Here is a 17,088-nt window from a genome sequence, read left to right on the forward strand (position 1 = left end):
TCACATATTTTATCTTTCGTGGTCCCATCTTACTTTTGTTATAATAATTTATTCAACCACTCACAATATTATGTTACTTTCCTAAAACTTTGTGTCATCGATGCAAATAAAATAATAATAAAAAAATAAAAAAAAAACTGAGGTAGTACAATTTTGTCATTAGATTTATGATGATTTATCCATATACCTGAAAGAAAATCATCGTTTTTGTATACTCAATCTGGTTGTTCAAAAAAAAAAAAAAAAATATCAATCCCTTTATTTAGTTCCATGTCAATGTCATTCTTAGTGAACAAAATCTGCTGTAATTCATTGTTCCCCTCACCCCACAATAAGGTATTTACTCATCTCTCTTTCTATGAATATCCCATTTCCTCATTTTTATTTAATTATTTTTTGTTTATAGATTTGTTGAAATTTTGTTTGAATTGTAGAATAATTGGGATGTGTGCAAAAAAACTAGCAATGTGATAATTCAGAGTCACTGGGTTAGAAATTCAGCAATACCCCATCTCAAGCTTAATAACAATTTTTCTTGGAATTATCATCACCATTTTACACTCCATTCAATTAATAACGGTGGTACTACGGTGAGTTCTTGCCTCGAAATTATATTTGTATGTATCATTTTTATAAAATTGTGGCCCTAATTCAAGGTGATGTGATTGGATTTTTTAGTTTTCTTGAATGTCATTATGTTTTACATGTATTAATGGATAAAAATAGTTTAATTGTTACAAGCCTGGATAAGAGGAGGGTTACGATAGGCCTGTGGTAGCTTAGTCACATCACTTGACATGAGCTTCAATGATTGAGAGTAGTACTAGGATGGGTGACCTCTTAGGAAATGCTGGTTCATGTAGCCAACCCCACTTATAAGATTAAGGCGTTCAAGAAGAAGTTCTTCCAAAACCCTTAATTGTGATATTGTGTATGGTTTGTTTTTGTTTGGAGATTTATAGCAGTTAAGCATAGCACCCCATGTAGTACTTTAAAGTGAATTTGTTGTGCAAAGAGTGTGTTATGACTCGTGGCCGCCTGCTCGGCAGGGGACGGCTCCTCAATTGTGAGTCATTGCCTTTTCCTGATCCAAGAAAAATGTTTTGGCTTTTGGGTGGCCCTATTTCTTGTGCTGCGACGGAATTTTTGTTGATGGAAGAGTTGAAGACTAGTTTTATGCACAAGTATTGATAAATGAGGTGAATTTGGAACCATCGTTATTAGTTGAGCTAGCTGACATTGTGTAAATATTTCAAGGATGAATGAGTACTTGGAGTGGAAGCTTACATTTGTGTAACCATGATGTCCTTTCTTTTGGTTTGTTTGGGTGCTTTTTTGTCTAATTTTTGCCTGTTTATTAGTTTGGAGAAACGGGAGCCCTGTTCTTAAATATAATTTGGGGCCTATATATTTGAAAATTTTTACTAAATTAAATATTTTTGGATAAAATTGAAGATTTTAGTAAACAAATGCTATTACAGCAAGATAAGTAAACGTTAGGAGATGCAGTACTAGGTTGTAGACTTGTAGCAATGTAATTTGTAAAAAAACTTGATCAAACTTTGTAAAAAATAATATACATACTTAAGGCACTTCACGACTCGTAGTTCACTTCAGATTGTAAATTTGCAGAGTAGTAGAGATGAAACCAATATAAGAGTAGTGTTGTTGTAGTTTACCCCAAATTCCCAATATGTAATTGAATAATGATTTTTTTTTTTTTTAATATTTTTAATTGTTAGGATTTCCTGAATCTAATTGACAGTCTTGTATGGAAAAGAGGGCAAGTATGAAAATTAATTGATTAGTTTGGAAAAGAAATAAAATTTAATGGGAAACTAAAATAGAGAAATTAAATAATGACTGTAATTGAGATTTGAGAATTTGTAGAGTTTTAAATAAGCGTGACTTTAGGATATGATGGAAGTGAGAGTAAAGAAAACTGATTTCCAGGCCATAAAAAACGGGAATACAACATAGTTGGGCCCTCTAATTTTTTGGGGCCCTGAGCACTAGCACACTTTGCACACCCTTATCTACCTGACTGCAGTGTTGCACTTCTAGGATTAGGAATTACACATAGTTGTAATCTATGAAAAATGACTTTATTTTAATGCGGAAATTGTTTACTAAGTGATAGCTTCACATTTCTTCTAACTTTAGCTTGCGAGTCCGTTCTTAAAAGCTAAAAATAAAACTGCTGAACCAACCATCTTTCAGCTACCAAAAGTGAGCTTGAGAAAGTTACTTGGGTAAATGGTATTTGCCATTCTTCTCGCTGCTATTCTGTCTAGTGAACTTGTTAGTTCTGATGAAAACTTATTTAGCCTGAACTCATACAAACGATCAAACTTGTTTGAACTTATTGCAACGATAAAACTTAATTAACTTATTTTACCGCATCAGAATTTTTTCTGAAGCTATTTAGTTTTTTACTAAGCTTATTAGTCCTTGTTTGAACTCATATGACCTTTTCTTTGGTTATAAGAAATGCAATATATTAACAGATGAAAATTGATTATTCAGAAAGAGGACATACTGTCCTTAAATCAATGTTTCAGACTACAGATCATTCCCGTTTCTTCAAACTTTCCCAATTGAATGACCTTTAATTTTCCTCAGTCAGTCATAGTCCATAGAGACCCTAGATAAGCTATTATGTCTCACACAGAGTGTAAAAAGTGTGCCTTGGCACACCTAAGTGCTAGGCGATTCGGGTAGAACGTTTTGTTTGCTATAGACAAGGCGCACCCGAGACCTGATTCGCGCACAAGAGTTGCACATCAGTCATTTTTTATATTAATGAGGCACACTGAAGTGCACCTGGTGCAGGCCGCGCAGCAGGACCCTTATTGCTTTAGTGTTCCTTGAGCTTTATTATAAATTGGTCTCACACCAACTCAAAAGATAAAGCTCAAATAAAGATAGAGGAATTTTGTCCCCACCAAGTACACCACAAAATTGTCACAACAGCATTGCACCACCACAATTTTTCCTTGTCCACCTCAAACTGCATAAAACAAAATTATAGCCAATCCACCACCGTGAAAGGGAAATTCATGACTATTGATACAAGACAAACAAACTTTCCCAAAGGTGACTTGCCATTTCATAATATATGGAAGAGAAGTAAAGATGACACAGTAGCTCATTTAGAATTTGTTTGTGGCCAGGTCTAGTGATTTGAAAAAAATAAGTCATCAACTTGCTGGACAGTTTTCTCTCATTTCTTTTTGAAGTAGAAACTCTTCATTTAAGCAATTTTCAATTGTATCTCTATCGAATTAAATAAGTAAATTTTTGAATGTAAAGACTCCTAGGATTTGGTTATTTGCTTCATCAATGAGATTGAAATTTTAATCAACAATAATATTAGAACCTTAATCTCAACGATGGAGTTGGCAAAACCACCAATTGATGATTCAAAGCCTCCTATATTAACATGAGGTACATATGTACTATCTCCAGTTACACACATTAACCATTTTCTCATTGACCTATCGCTCTTTTTAATAAACCTCAATCATATTCTTTGCTAGCTTATAGTTGTGTATAATACCAACTGTTCCTAGTTTTATCATGCTTACCACAGCTTATAATTTCAAGGTGAAACAACTTTGGTTCTATATTCTATCTACTTAGTAACAACAACAATCCCAAAGACGTAGTTGGCAACATAAATCAAAATTTTAGACGTCAACTAAGTTTTCTCTTTTTCCATGCCCTTATAGTAAGTGTTACAATGTATATGCTTTTGTAAGCCCATTTTTTTTATATCATACTTGTGTCCTTCCATCCAAGTCTTCTTTTGTCTCCTTCGAAGATTCTTGTGATCTCAACTCTTCACTTTCTTTATTGTTGCACCTTCTTGTGATCTCAATTGGTTCTCCCTTGTTCAATTCTCAATGTCCAACTCCAACTTTCCTTCAAATGTCTTCAATCCTAATTCTATCCCTTGAGGTATTTCTTGCTGACTTGCTTTTGTCACGAGGAGGAATGAATACTATGATGGCCACCTCAAATGTTACTCAGATCTACTTTGGCATACTCTTGCCATATTCATGGTATACCAATGTCAGACATGGGTTTGGTCCTTCAAAAATAGAGAAAACCTATGGAAAATTAGAAGTATCTGTGTTGGAACTTGGAAGCTATATAATAGATCAACACTTTTGGCAATTTTGAGTACTGCAGATTATTTCTACATTTACTTTTGCACGAACTTGTATCTAATTTATCTATTCATTCTTTTCTTAGGCACATGGCTTACCAGATTCTCAAAAAATTTCAGCAGAACCTGAAGGTACTAGTGAGTATTTTATATTTATATGTATTCTTTTTGGGAACTTTTGATTTACTAACATCAATTTTAATTTTTCAGGCTCAATGGAAGGAAATGATGGTCGACAAGAAAGATCACTGTCAGCCACCAAGTACTGTAGTCACTTGCATTAGAAGTATTATCTGTCAATAGTAAGGTTTAACTTTTGATAAAGTAATTTGATAGGTGTAGTTTTAATACCATACTAGTATAGATTAAACACACTGTCTGTGCATATAACAACTAACTGACAACTAGTGCTGTGGTATACTGGTATTCTCACTTCTCTTTTTGAAGCTGCCCATTATAGTGCAACCTCGACCAAAAATTGTGAACAAAATTTGTTAGAAAGTGAACGTTCTATATATGTTCAGGAGTCCTTCCAACATTGTGTTTCTTATGATACCATTTTGTTGACTATTGAATTTTCTCTCCAACATTTAATTTGATTCCCTCCATTCAGATAATCATCTATCTAGACTCTATTTTAACTAGAATGACCATTAAATCCAAATGAAGTATATATTCTCTTTGATGAGAAACCATAGCATCCTGAGGTCTTCATTATTGTGCCGTGACTTCTGAGTAAATTGATGAGGAGATATAAAAGTTCATCATGAGATTTATGACATTAATTGCCACAAGTAGCTGACTTTCGTGCATGTGCATATATTTGGTTGAAATAGGAAGAATTCACTCTGCCTAAAATTTGTTACTTCTATGTAGCTATGAGGTGTGAGTTAAAGTCCTGAGTCAGTCATGAAATGGTATAAAGTCTGTATATTTGCAGTAGTGCATCTGATTCTATCAGCTATAGATTATGTGGTGTAGGTAGGTATAATGATTGTTCTTGTGAACGGAGGAACTTAATCATGCTCCAGTACAGTGATTGAATGAATTTGTTTATGCTTTCCTTTTATGCTTCTAAGTATTAGAAGTGAGTTTGTTAGTTGTAATGCACAATTTGTACTTGCTTAATGTATGCACTTCAATTCTTTTTTTTTTTTTTTTTTTTTTAAATTCTCACATATTGTGTATTGAAGTTACATATTTGTAGGGGAGGATAAGAGAGTGAAGAGGGAAGGGGAAGATATCCCTTCCTAATTTTTTCGAACTTTGGAAGGGTTTAGTTCACTAACGAGGGAGAAAAAATAGAACACTCCTATTCCTTTCTCTTCCATTATCCAGTCTCCAACATCACTAGGGAAAAATTATTCCCTACTCCCCTTCCCCTTTCCTTCTCTTCAAATTCTCTCGTCTGAACAAAGTAACAAACTGCTGTAGGATAACTTTTTCACTGAGAACTAATTATTGTGCAAACTTGGCAGAATATTGGAGCAGTTGAAAAGATATGGAGCTTCTGGAGTACTGTCATATGGTCTACTGAACACTGCCTATTACCTTACTACCTTTCTCTTGGTGTGGTGAGTAACTAGAAATCAAAAGTGTTGACTCTGTGTGTTTGACTCTCAGGGAATTTGTGTATTAATGTATTTCTGGACCTGTACATTTCCTATCAGCACTTGGACACTTACTGGGTGGTGGTGGTTAAATTGCTTACATTGATTTTCCACCTGTTGCTTCAGGTTCTATTTTGCTCCGGCACCTGGAAAAATGGGTTATCTTGCTGCTGTTTCAAGGTAACTGCATGTTATACCAATAATATTTCATTCCGATTAAGTTAATTTTTTCTAATGTCATTTTACGTATATTGGATGCAGATTTCTAAAAGTAATGGCCATGGTTTGGGCAGGAAGTCAAGTCACTAAGCTCTTAAGAGCAGCAGGGTAAGCTATCAATTCTACTGCTATATAATCAGTTACGAACTAGCTTAGTAGCTTAGGTTGCTAAGAAGAACTTTATAGTAATACAGCTTTATAAATGGGACAAATAAATTCTTAATAAACTGCCGCTTTTAATTTTCCCTATCACTGACAACTTCCCAAGTAGTTGCTTGTTCCATTTAGTAAAAGCTAAAAACTCTTTCCATTCCCCTTTCTCCAAAACTCATATTAATTGTGAACTAAAGCAGAGTGTCATCCAGTTTCTATCACTCTATGTTCATCTGGTAGAGTTGACGGTATGTTGGTAACTAGAATGATAGTGATTAGAGATCAGACTGGAAAGAAGGGATATAAAAGGTTCAAAGGCTAAATTATGTTGTGTTTATGTGAGTTGTCTTACGTTGTAGAAGTAAAGAGAAATAACAACCTTATAAGCCTAGGGAGTTAATCCTTCCATAGCCAATTGACTTAAGTAATCTAAACTCTTCTCTAGGGATTTTATACACTACACGATTGTCTTTTTTTGCTTTACTTCTGCTGATGGGATATCATATCGCGTGGGTTTGAATCGCCTTGCTACTCATTATATGTGATCTGACAATATTTACTCGCCATTACAGTGCCCTTGCCCTTGCACCTCTTGTAGATAGGGGATTGTCATGGTTTACTGTCAGATACAAATTTGAGTCACGGGGAAAGGTTAGTATACTTGTCAAGAAATTATAGTGTCTTCTGTGTGGCTGCTTAAATTACTGAACTTTTTTGTTTTTGTAAACTTCTGCAGGCTTTCTTCACAGTTGTCGCATTTTGTCTGAGTTTAGCTTTAATCATGTTTTTAGCCGTCACTCTGCTTTCAGCATGACATATCTCTTCTTTCATTGTTGCTGAATCAAAGAGAGCTATTCTATCTTTTCTTTGTAAATCAGACATCTATATTTAACTAGTAAAGAATTTTGCCAATTGTAATTGAGTTGATAACCTCCCGGTGCCTGTCAAAAAAAAAAAAAAAAAAAAAAAAAAAAAAGATCATCTCCCGGTGATTTTGTTATTTTCTTCCTTTTGTTGGAGTAAAATGACTCACTGTCTGAACTAATGCTGTCACGCTGAGTAGTTTACGAAAGCTGGTTATGAGAAACATCTTTTGAGGTACTCATTTGTGATTCAAGACGTTTTTAAATATTTGCTCCATTTCCTTTTTGGGAAAGCTTTTACAATATTTAATTCATTTATCACACTTAATGGACCCAACATAATACACTCTCTCTTATTCTTCCACTACTTTGTTTTTTTTACAATTTTTTATTTTCTCAACTATTTCACTACCTCCATATTTTATTACTTTCTCCAATTTCTTCTAAAACTCCGCACATGGAGAAATGAAGCAAGTATTTAAAAACGGAAGGAGTAGCTCTCAATTCTTTAAATCAAAAGGACAGTGATATAAAATGAAAATACCTTCTCCTAGTGATGAGTTTGTCTATTTGTCATGCTAATTAAAAATTTATCTCACCTTACAATTCCTTTTGATCAAAAGTATCTTCCCGGAACAGAACACTGCCTGCAGAAATTGAAGACGCAAAAACTATGTAACAAACCAAAGAAATACTCCCTTTATGAATAGCCTAACATTCATTTAAAAAAGAAAGAATAACATGTCTTTCACAAATTCGGACTTTGCCTGTCTTTCGTAGTAGATGGAAAAATTAGAAGAATGAATGCCAGTTCGACGATGTTGGACCTCCCCCCAAAAAAATTGTTTGTCCCTCCCTTCTATAATAACTTAATACAAATTTGAAAGTTTTGAAAAAGTATCCAATAATTCCATCAAGACGAGATTCTTTGGTAATGTAATTGGGTTTAGAGCATCTCATTGCGGATGTCGCCCAGAATTTATCCCTGCTTTCCTTCTTCCTCCACCTCATTTTCTCTTTCCTCCACCTTACTTTCCAATAACATCACTATTTACTTTCCAATAGCATCCCTGCAATAGTAAACAAGGTATTAGACTTGAACGTTATGTGGGTAAAAACTTTTCAAAATAAAACAAAGAGGAAACATCACCCAAGAATGTGAGTACAAAATTCCCGAAAGTTCAACCTTTCAATTGTAGACTCTTGTTTTCAGGAATGTGGAACGCATGGAAATAGTAAATAAGTGTAAGGAAAAAAATGAATAAAGTAAAAGAGACTAGGTAAAAAGGTAGGTGTATAACAAAAAAGTGGAAAAAGCAAGTGAAAGATTATAAAATGCCATAAATTATTTGAATAACTTTTGTATACATCTGGTGTACAGTAATTTACTATACATCGAGGGTCACTTTTTATCAAATATAGGGTCACTTTTACAATTTTTTGGGTAATTTTTATCAATAAAGCATAAATCATTCGTAACTTTTATTTATGTCAGGGTAACTTTTATTCATATTAATGTAACTTTTGCTCATTATAGGGTAACTTTATAATGGATGTACAATATTTATTGTACATCCAATTTCTTTAAAAGTTTGTCAAACGGTGTGGGGTATGAGGGTAAGATTGTAAAAGGGATTTTTCATTATAAGACTAAAGTAGAAATGAGTTGAACTTTTAAAAACGAATCAAATTGAAAAGTAGGATAAACTTTCAAGAATGGAAGAGTATAAGAACCAAATATCACAAGTCATTTTAGCACGTTATTGGAATATGTCTCTTCAAAAGTAGGAGTATGTAGCACAGAAAAAGCTGATTCAAGTCCCACCATTTTTGGGCTTCATAAGCACGAAAACAGGAAGACCTCGGACACTAGAAGTTTCCGTGCTTCCTTCGATGAAAGAGTAGTCAATGAGATTGATCACTCACTTCATCGAAACTCATAAGCATTCCAAATAAATCATTCAATAGGAAAAAAAATTAGTAAGACACGTTTATACTAAAGATAGGATTGGGCATAAAAAGAAAAAGAAAAAAAATAGTGCATCATGTATTCATATAACATGGTAGTTAGCTAACAACAGATAACAAAGCAAAAACCTAACGCAATTGACCTTCATTTTGAAGTGAGGATAGCTTCAGGGAGAGTAAAAGAGGTCATACTTTCACAGGGAATCAGATAGTTTAATGCTAACCATATAGTAATATGATTGATTGATTTATTATTACCTTTACAACAAATTAGCAATAAAACTGTGACATTTATTGGCATCTCAAAGCGAACTTCATTTGCAATAGCACTACAACAGGAAAATCCTAAATAACATGTACTTTCTACAAGCAAATTGGATGTGGGACAAATATGCCTGTGTGATAAGCAACAGTATAGATTACATCCTCAGTCTACAACAGCAACCCAGTTTAAATCCTGCTGAAACAGGTTCTGGAAAGCATCTATTGTTATTGTCCCTATAAAATCAATATAGTTAATTTCACACTGACATCTTTAGCAAGCAGAATTTTCCAGTTACAGGATTACCTCATTCTTTGTATATTAGACAAACACCACACGTTAACATCAGATACAGGCTTACTTCAAGATTGGCCACTTTTTCCGAAAATATGAGATTAGCACATAGGGATGCATAATTTATGTCAACAAAGCCTATAACCTAGTTCTTTCAAAAAAAAAAAAAAAAGCCTATAACATAGTGTCAAAAGTCCTAAATTCCTCTTGTGAGAAATAACAATGGGAGTACTAGACAGTATTAAAAGTAGAGGTATGTGTGTGATAAACCCCCCCCCCCCCCCCCTCCAATCTTATCCTCCTCCTCCTCCTCTATAGGAGGTTGCTGAAGGAGAAGAGAGGAATTCAAACCTTGTGCTTAACTGAAGATTCTTATAAAATTAATGTATAAGAAACAACCATCATCTGAACAGCTCAATATGAAAACATAGCATTGAAATGATAAAAGTAAATGGCAGAGAAACTCACTTCTCCAGCAACTCCAACCACGGGAAAAGATTGCACTGAAATCCTCCCTTGGGATGGGAATATCCAGTTTGCTTGGTGGGTAAGACCTTATTCCCCATATCATCTTGGGAAGTCTGCAGGCCACAAGCATTGCAGAAGGTTTCCAAATCCGATTCCTGACAAATCCAAATTTCGGTGTTACTTCATATAACGTACAACTAAAAAATTTTAATAAACAAAAGATATTTACCAAATTATACCTTAATCATCAGGATTTTTGAAAGAGATGTTAATGGATAAGGATGAAGCTTGTAGCCACTGGAATTTATACACGCTACAGCAAGTGCCCTAACCTTAAAACAAAGTGAAACAAACTCAATATAAGAACGATAATGAAGTTTTCAGGAAGAAAAGGAGCTTAAAAGCAGCATATACCAAATCTCTTTTGTTTGAACAATTAGATAAATAATAGCTACCCACCTTGGCACTTCTTATACATCTACCACATAACATTTGGAATAATTTTGTTGAAGAAACAAATAGATTTCCCTGGTCTCTCACAAAGGATTCAGGTTATCAAACGATTAAACTCTATAAGAAGTTTGGATTATCAAGGTAAAGGAATCTTATCGATATTATTGGAACTAGGAAGTGTTAGAACTTTGGAAGCACTGATATTTATAAATCGAGAAACAATAGTAATAGTACATGCACTAGTTTTGGAGACAACAGGAATACAGGATATTTTATAACATTTGCAGGGTTGGATAAAAAAAAAAAAAACAGATCCTTTGGAATCGATATGCATCCTCATGCGAAACTAAGTACCAGTTATTAAAATTTCTAGATTTCTACCTGTGAGATCTACAAACCTAAGGTTAACAGGTTGTGAGCAATAAGCATTCAGAACAGCTAATTATAAGGACCAATTAAGAGCTTCAAACTGCATATAGTGGTACTGTCCTTTGGAGGAGTAGTTGGAAGAAAATTAGAAGTCATTGTTGAGAATGGTCCTGTCTTAAGCCTAAGGGCCAGAAAATGGAAATGGAAATGGAAATTAAAAAGTAAGTAAGAAAAAGACGTAATACTTTTTTTTCTCCCTATTTTGGACAGTTTTCACTTTATAAAGATCAAGCAAAAGAGAAGTAGAGGTAATCAGTGAATAAAAAAAGTGCACCTATGAATGAAGCCTAAAGCGATAGGAATCAAGCATTTCATTGAATTAAGAAGAAAAAAAATGTAATATTTGGAAATATTCCCAATAAAGCTAACAATTTCAATCTTAAGATAACTGACCAAAACCCTAATGAGAAAAGAGGAGGATAAAGAGGGGAAAAAAAAACATAAAGGTCACAATACACAAGGTATATCATATGTTTTCTTTAAGACCATGCTTGATCAGGAAGTAGTAATTATTACAAACAGCAACAATTCCAAAGCCATATTTTCCCAAAAGGATGAGACCAGCATGAACTAGTGATGGAGGTACCGACCCGGGTATGACGGCAAAATTGCCGTGTCCGAGTAACATAGGTGGCAGCCCCATTGAGTCCATCACAACTAACTAATAATATATCATCCGCAAAAAACAAACACCACGATAACTCATGCTGGATAAACCATGTTATGCAAAACTACTGCAAAGAGGAAAGAACATTAAGAACCTTAATCCTCTATTTCTCCGCCAATAGATTTCACATCTCAATAGATATCCTTATACTTACGTGGTATATCTTTTCCAGTTATCGCCAACTAAAACACTTCTCTTAGTAGCTTGTTATATGCTCACTCTAGTTCGATAAGGACCAAGTGCAAATTCTCCTTTCTTTTCCTATAATACTTCATTCATGGTAACATAAGATGAATGGCTTTTATGATGACTCGTAACTAATTCTGGGTATAAACCTTTATTAATTCACCAAAATACTAGTACATTTCTTAATAAAGTTAATACATCACCAAAGTGTTTTTTCTCCATCATTTTGGTCAGGTACCTCCATCACTCTAGTTTCAAAAAAAAAAAAAAAACAACTTGTATTCCCATCATTTCAAGTATGTATTAAAAAATGCAAACTTATTCACAAAAAGACACCTTTGCAATCAGCAAAGCACCATAACAAATGTCCAAATTCAAAATTGAACAACTTCAAGAATTCACGATCCATTTGGAATCCAATAATGAATAAGCACATAATTCCATCTATTCAATCCTTTCAACTACTTACCATCCCTGACATGAGTTACTATTTACAACGCCATTTTGGAAAAAGGTTTATAACCATCAAATATTACCTATGCCATCTTAAAAAGTGTTTTATAATATTTGAAAACAGAGCCATATTGAAAATCATCTATACAAAAAATCCAAGGTAAAAGATCTTATCAAAGTACCAACCTCCATGATATAAGGCTCAATGATGCAGAACTGTAGGTTAGTTGCCTCTGATGCTACAGTGTGAAAGAAACGCCAAAAATTGCCGATCCGAAAAGACCTAGTAAGAAAGGGGTTACAATAAAAGTAAATTTAATGAGACAGTGCCCTTAAAAAAATTCCATTGGCATAAACAATGAGTCATATGTTAGCATGGCAAAAAGTATGTACCTTAACACTGTTCGCGCAAAGCACATCTCCTTTGAGCCAACAATATATGAAGATAGACGAGAAAACCACAAAGATAGAGACTCGCCCTATAGATAATATCAGCTGTATTAAGAGTCAGTACAATAAAGCAAGCAGAAAACTGTGACAATCAAATTCATAGCAAGAGTATCATCAAAGAAGAGAGCAACCGTTGAATGGCTATGAGTCTCAAGATGAAGGAGGACATATAAAGATCGATATTCAGCCTCATTGTCAAAAACAGAATCTGAAGTGCGGTTGATATCGTATAGGTTATATAGTGATCCAAGGCACTTAGTGAGCTGCTCCATATTAAGATGATGGATTGAAGATAAAGTGGTGCTGTCACCCTCACATCTTCTAAGCTTGTAGTGGGAGGTGACATGAAACCTAATCTGCATTAGTCATGATCCATGTAACACAAAAGTCAGAGCATCATATTAGCTACCAACTTACAACAAGTAGTTCATGCCTAAAAAGCGACACAGTAGCCAATAATAATTAAAACTGGCCTGAGATGGCTAGGGTACAAGTACAACTCAGAAAACTTGGTAACCCATAATTTCCTATTTTGTTGACTGGGCAAGTCGGCCTCCTTGCTCCTAGGTTAGAAGTGAAGAAGACCTCGAAGGTCAGCTAATTAGTGATAATTTTAATTTCTGGTTCTGCCTGATCTACTACGGTTCTTAAGCTGAACTCTGCATGACACTTTCAGGTTAGGGCATACTTGGGCGATGGATGGCGCTTGGATTTTAGCAAAACTCACTTCAATACTTTTTCTCTACCAGATTTCTATGTGAAGGTTAGTACTTCAGTCAAATAGCATGGCCTATTGGCCTGTATTCATAAAGTCCGTTATAGTATAGTGTGTAGTCCGTACAGGCGTACACAATGAAATTGACTTTGCTTTAACTTCAATTCTCTGATTACTGATATGTTATTTTTCGGTCCTTTAGCAGGTTAGTTTGCATTTAAAAATAAAAAAAAAAAAAAATAAACAAAAAGAAAGACCTTTTGGACAATATAAGAGACTATAACATAATAAAATAAGCAAAATGGTACACTTCCTTTTTTAATGAACTTACCAAAATTTTTACAGGGTTCCCAAAGCTATATAAAAAACAGGAAATACATTGTTATACAAGTTTAGCCATATGTATACAGCTCAACTTCGCTTAAATGAAATGCTAAACACCAAAGATATTCTTTTGCACATCAAGGTATCATCAAAATTCTCCCTGTACATGGTATCCACTTTTACCAATGAACAATTTGGCAGTAAATATCAATGACATACCACATAAAACTACGAGCACATGCATGAATTCAGTGACCTATTTAACATCTAAAAGTGAATAGTCTGCCAAGAGTCTGGATTTAATGATCCCACAAAATAAAAATTCATAACGCTATATGATAGATGTTGGTATGATACAGATTATTATGCAATCATTGACCAAAACAATATGAAAGGCTATACATATACAAGATTTTATGCCGTTGGGGTTGATAAGAGAAATCAAAGGTGCTACTATATATCATAACCAAACCACATGTTTTCAAGTAAACTATAGCAAAACATTGCTCCCAAAATTACTTGTTAAGGTTAAAGTTTGGGCCAACCTTTCCAAGTAAACTTCTCTATGTCTTTGAGACCCTTAGGAAGTCCTCCACTCATTTGTTATGCCAGACTTCATTCAGAAGTCAACACCCACAAATGGAGATGAATGCTCTGTTTGAGCACTTATTCAGCAACCCTGAACTATACAAATGGTTCCACATAAGTTTGAGGTAGACAAGGAACAGTATAACTATGCTATTCACTCATACTGAAAAATACTATCCATTTAAGGGGAGCTCATAACATGAATTCATTCAGGTGTTCTAAGCTTTTCCTGATCTTCTTTACGCACACAAATCTATATGTGAAGTTGAGCACTTAAAAACAAAGCATAAAAATGAACAATTATAGCATACCATTTTCTCGTACATGCAGATCACTTTATCATTGTTGATGTTCTGCATGCTGAGATCTTGCCTAATGGACCTTGTCCTATCAGAGATGAAATCATGAAGAACAAGAAAAGAATGTTCAGATGAATCCAACAACTTCATAAGGTAATCCAATGTGTCCTCCAAAACCGGCAGAGGGCGTATATCTGATGCTTGAACTTCCTTCATTGAGATAGTTCTGCAAAACTAGTGAGAAAAAATGGGGTTCATACACAAAATGACTATTATGACAAGTTTGTCCACTATATTCACAACTTAACAAGAGCAAATTTTTAACAGGCAAAGAAATAAAACCTTGTTTACCATGTAAAGATTCCTAAGGAAAAATAAAAATAAATTAAAAAAATTAAAAATGCCACTTTCCATATCTTGCACTCAAAACTTGAATACAACCTACTAGAGTACTAGACTACTTGTCCAAAGAAGAGACTAAAAAAAAAATTTAAGTCAACCATAAGCAACCATAGGCGGAGACAAAAAAAAGCCCTTAAAAAAAGGTGGCATAGTACTCCCTCCATCACATTTATAATACGAAGTACATGTTTTCCTTTTTAGGTGTTCCAAACTGTGTTACTAATATTTCTATTATTTCTATCATGATACACCTACTTTTTTACTTTCCCATACAAGATACCCCTACATTTTCACAAATATTTGTACCATCAATTATTTTTTACCCCTATATCCAATAGACCAATACTTCATTACACGTGATTATTTACTTTTTTTTTTTTTAACTTTTCCATATAAAACAATCCAATTAATAAAAATGCTATTCACTCCCTGTAATAGTCTACAACCCTTAATTTTCATGAAAAATGAGAAACAGGCACTATATGATGGGACAAAGGGAGTAATAAGCATAGAGAGAAAGCAATATATATCCCTTGCCTCAGTAGTTGCATGGGACATAACAAAGCTTGTTTACTTGTTCAAGTACAGCAGATAGTGATACAATAAATGAAAATACATGTTCCATGTATCTAAGAGATTGAATTATATAAAAGTTAAGCATGAATAACCTTAAATACTAGTTTTCAATAATTAGAACTTTGACATAAAATTCTCCCTCCTTCAACACAAATTCCTGGCCATACTAATGCAACGAATTTACAATTTCAAAAGGACAATCAATTTCACTTAAACAACAGCAGACAAAAATTTTATAGGTTTACCTTTTTAACAGCGAGCATTGAGGATGATTTTGACTGATTTCCATTCAATCTTTCAAATACAGCTAGATCTCGAAGCTGCTCACGCTGGATTCTCTCCTTTTCTACCCAAAACAAGCAAGAAACATTAAATCACAAGCCCTTCTGTCTCATATACAATCAAAATAGAAAATTCAGTATTCCAACCGAAATCCTATTCTCGGAACACTAGACAATCAAAAGAATTTTCATTGTTCTGAAAATCATTAATACTATTATTTTTTTAATCATTGAATTTCCAAATTATTTCATTGATTTAAAATCCTTTTCAAATTCAACAAATATCAAGTATAACCCATAATAGGATTTAGCACCTAATTGGCCAATTCATCTCCTCTTAATCATAGTAATTCACATACCAATGAAAATAACTCCTATGCAAAATCAACAAACTTCAAAAATAAAACTTGAAAATCCCAAATATAGTCTTAGAGAAACCCCAGATCAGAAATTAAGTAAAATTCAGCACTTCAAAGATAAAACATGAAAAAAAATCCAAATATGAATTTTGAGTCTTAGAAAAGCCCCAGATCAGAAAATAAGTACAATTCAGCAGAAATTTATCACAGTCCTATATTTAATCAATGGGAATAAAAAAAAGGTGTATAATATACCTGGGCACATAAAAGGGCAAGTTCCAACAATACAGTGAGGAGTGGTACAATCAGTATCTTCTTCCAATGGAACTCTTTGGGGTCTGTTAGAGATGCGATTCCAATTGGGTTTTGGACCCGAAGTTCTGGTGACATAGTTGTGATGTCTGGAATTAGAATTAGAGTATGAAGATGAAGAAGAAGAACGAGAAGATGAAGTTGCAGAATTTTGGGAGGGATGATGATTTCTGTTCATTGTTAAGTTTTACAACAGTTTGCTTCTTTGTCCTCTCTTATTCCCAATTGAGTTAACTTCGTCAAGTAGACAAGTACTATGAATAATGGAATGGGTGGGTCCAACATAAACCGGTGAATAGGTTTAACTAGCATAGTACTTATATTCAATTAACAAAATTTTTAGATAAAACGATTTAATGAATATTAATTAACTTACTTACATAGGTGTCTATTTTTCACCCCTCAAAATAATGATATACTTACTATTTTAAAATTGGGGATTTTTCTATGTGGCCGGTTACTCGGATTACTTCTGACCGAGTAACCCCTCAATTAACCATTGATCGATTAACCCCTGATCGAACCCCTGGCCTAGTAAACCCTCGAGTAACCCCTAATCGAGTAATCCCTCAAGTAACCCCCGACC

General features: G+C 34.0%; 2 protein-coding genes across 4 annotated transcripts; one reads left to right on the forward strand and one right to left on the reverse strand.

Annotated features, from left to right (window-relative positions):
• Positions 1–208: 208 nt before the first annotated feature.
• LOC145629004 (uncharacterized) lies at positions 209–7,270 on the forward strand. Of its 2 annotated transcripts, none has more exons than XM_081681470.1 (9): positions 209–336; positions 435–590; positions 4,258–4,309; positions 4,382–4,433; positions 5,650–5,745; positions 5,908–5,961; positions 6,043–6,108; positions 6,726–6,804; positions 6,890–7,270. In XM_081681470.1, the coding sequence occupies exons 1-9, from the start codon at positions 271–273 to the stop codon at positions 6,965–6,967; spliced, it is 699 nt and encodes a 232-aa protein (XP_081537596.1). In that variant the 5' UTR covers positions 209–270; the 3' UTR covers positions 6,968–7,270. The 2 variants fall into 2 exon arrangements, with proteins under 2 accessions (XP_081537596.1, XP_081537597.1); XM_081681471.1 differs by having other exon boundaries at positions 4,258–4,303; positions 6,890–7,269.
• Positions 7,271–7,708: 438 nt separating this feature from the next.
• On the reverse strand, positions 7,709–16,732 carry LOC145629003 (SAC3 family protein C-like). Of its 2 annotated transcripts, none has more exons than XM_081681468.1 (9): positions 16,446–16,732; positions 15,796–15,896; positions 14,585–14,806; positions 12,778–13,002; positions 12,590–12,675; positions 12,383–12,479; positions 10,248–10,340; positions 10,009–10,163; positions 7,709–8,086 (listed from the first exon to the last, which is right to left on the reverse strand). In XM_081681468.1, the coding sequence occupies exons 1-9, from the start codon at positions 16,678–16,680 to the stop codon at positions 8,068–8,070; spliced, it is 1,233 nt and encodes a 410-aa protein (XP_081537594.1). In that variant the 5' UTR covers positions 16,681–16,732; the 3' UTR covers positions 7,709–8,067. The 2 variants fall into 2 exon arrangements, with proteins under 2 accessions (XP_081537594.1, XP_081537595.1); XM_081681469.1 differs by having other exon boundaries at positions 15,796–15,891; positions 16,446–16,707.
• Positions 16,733–17,088: the final 356 nt, after the last annotated feature.

Source organism: Chenopodium album, chromosome 4 (assembly GCF_948465745.1).
Source record: "Chenopodium album chromosome 4, dcCheAlbu1.1, whole genome shotgun sequence".
Lineage (NCBI taxonomy): Eukaryota > Viridiplantae > Streptophyta > Magnoliopsida > Caryophyllales > Amaranthaceae > Chenopodium > Chenopodium album.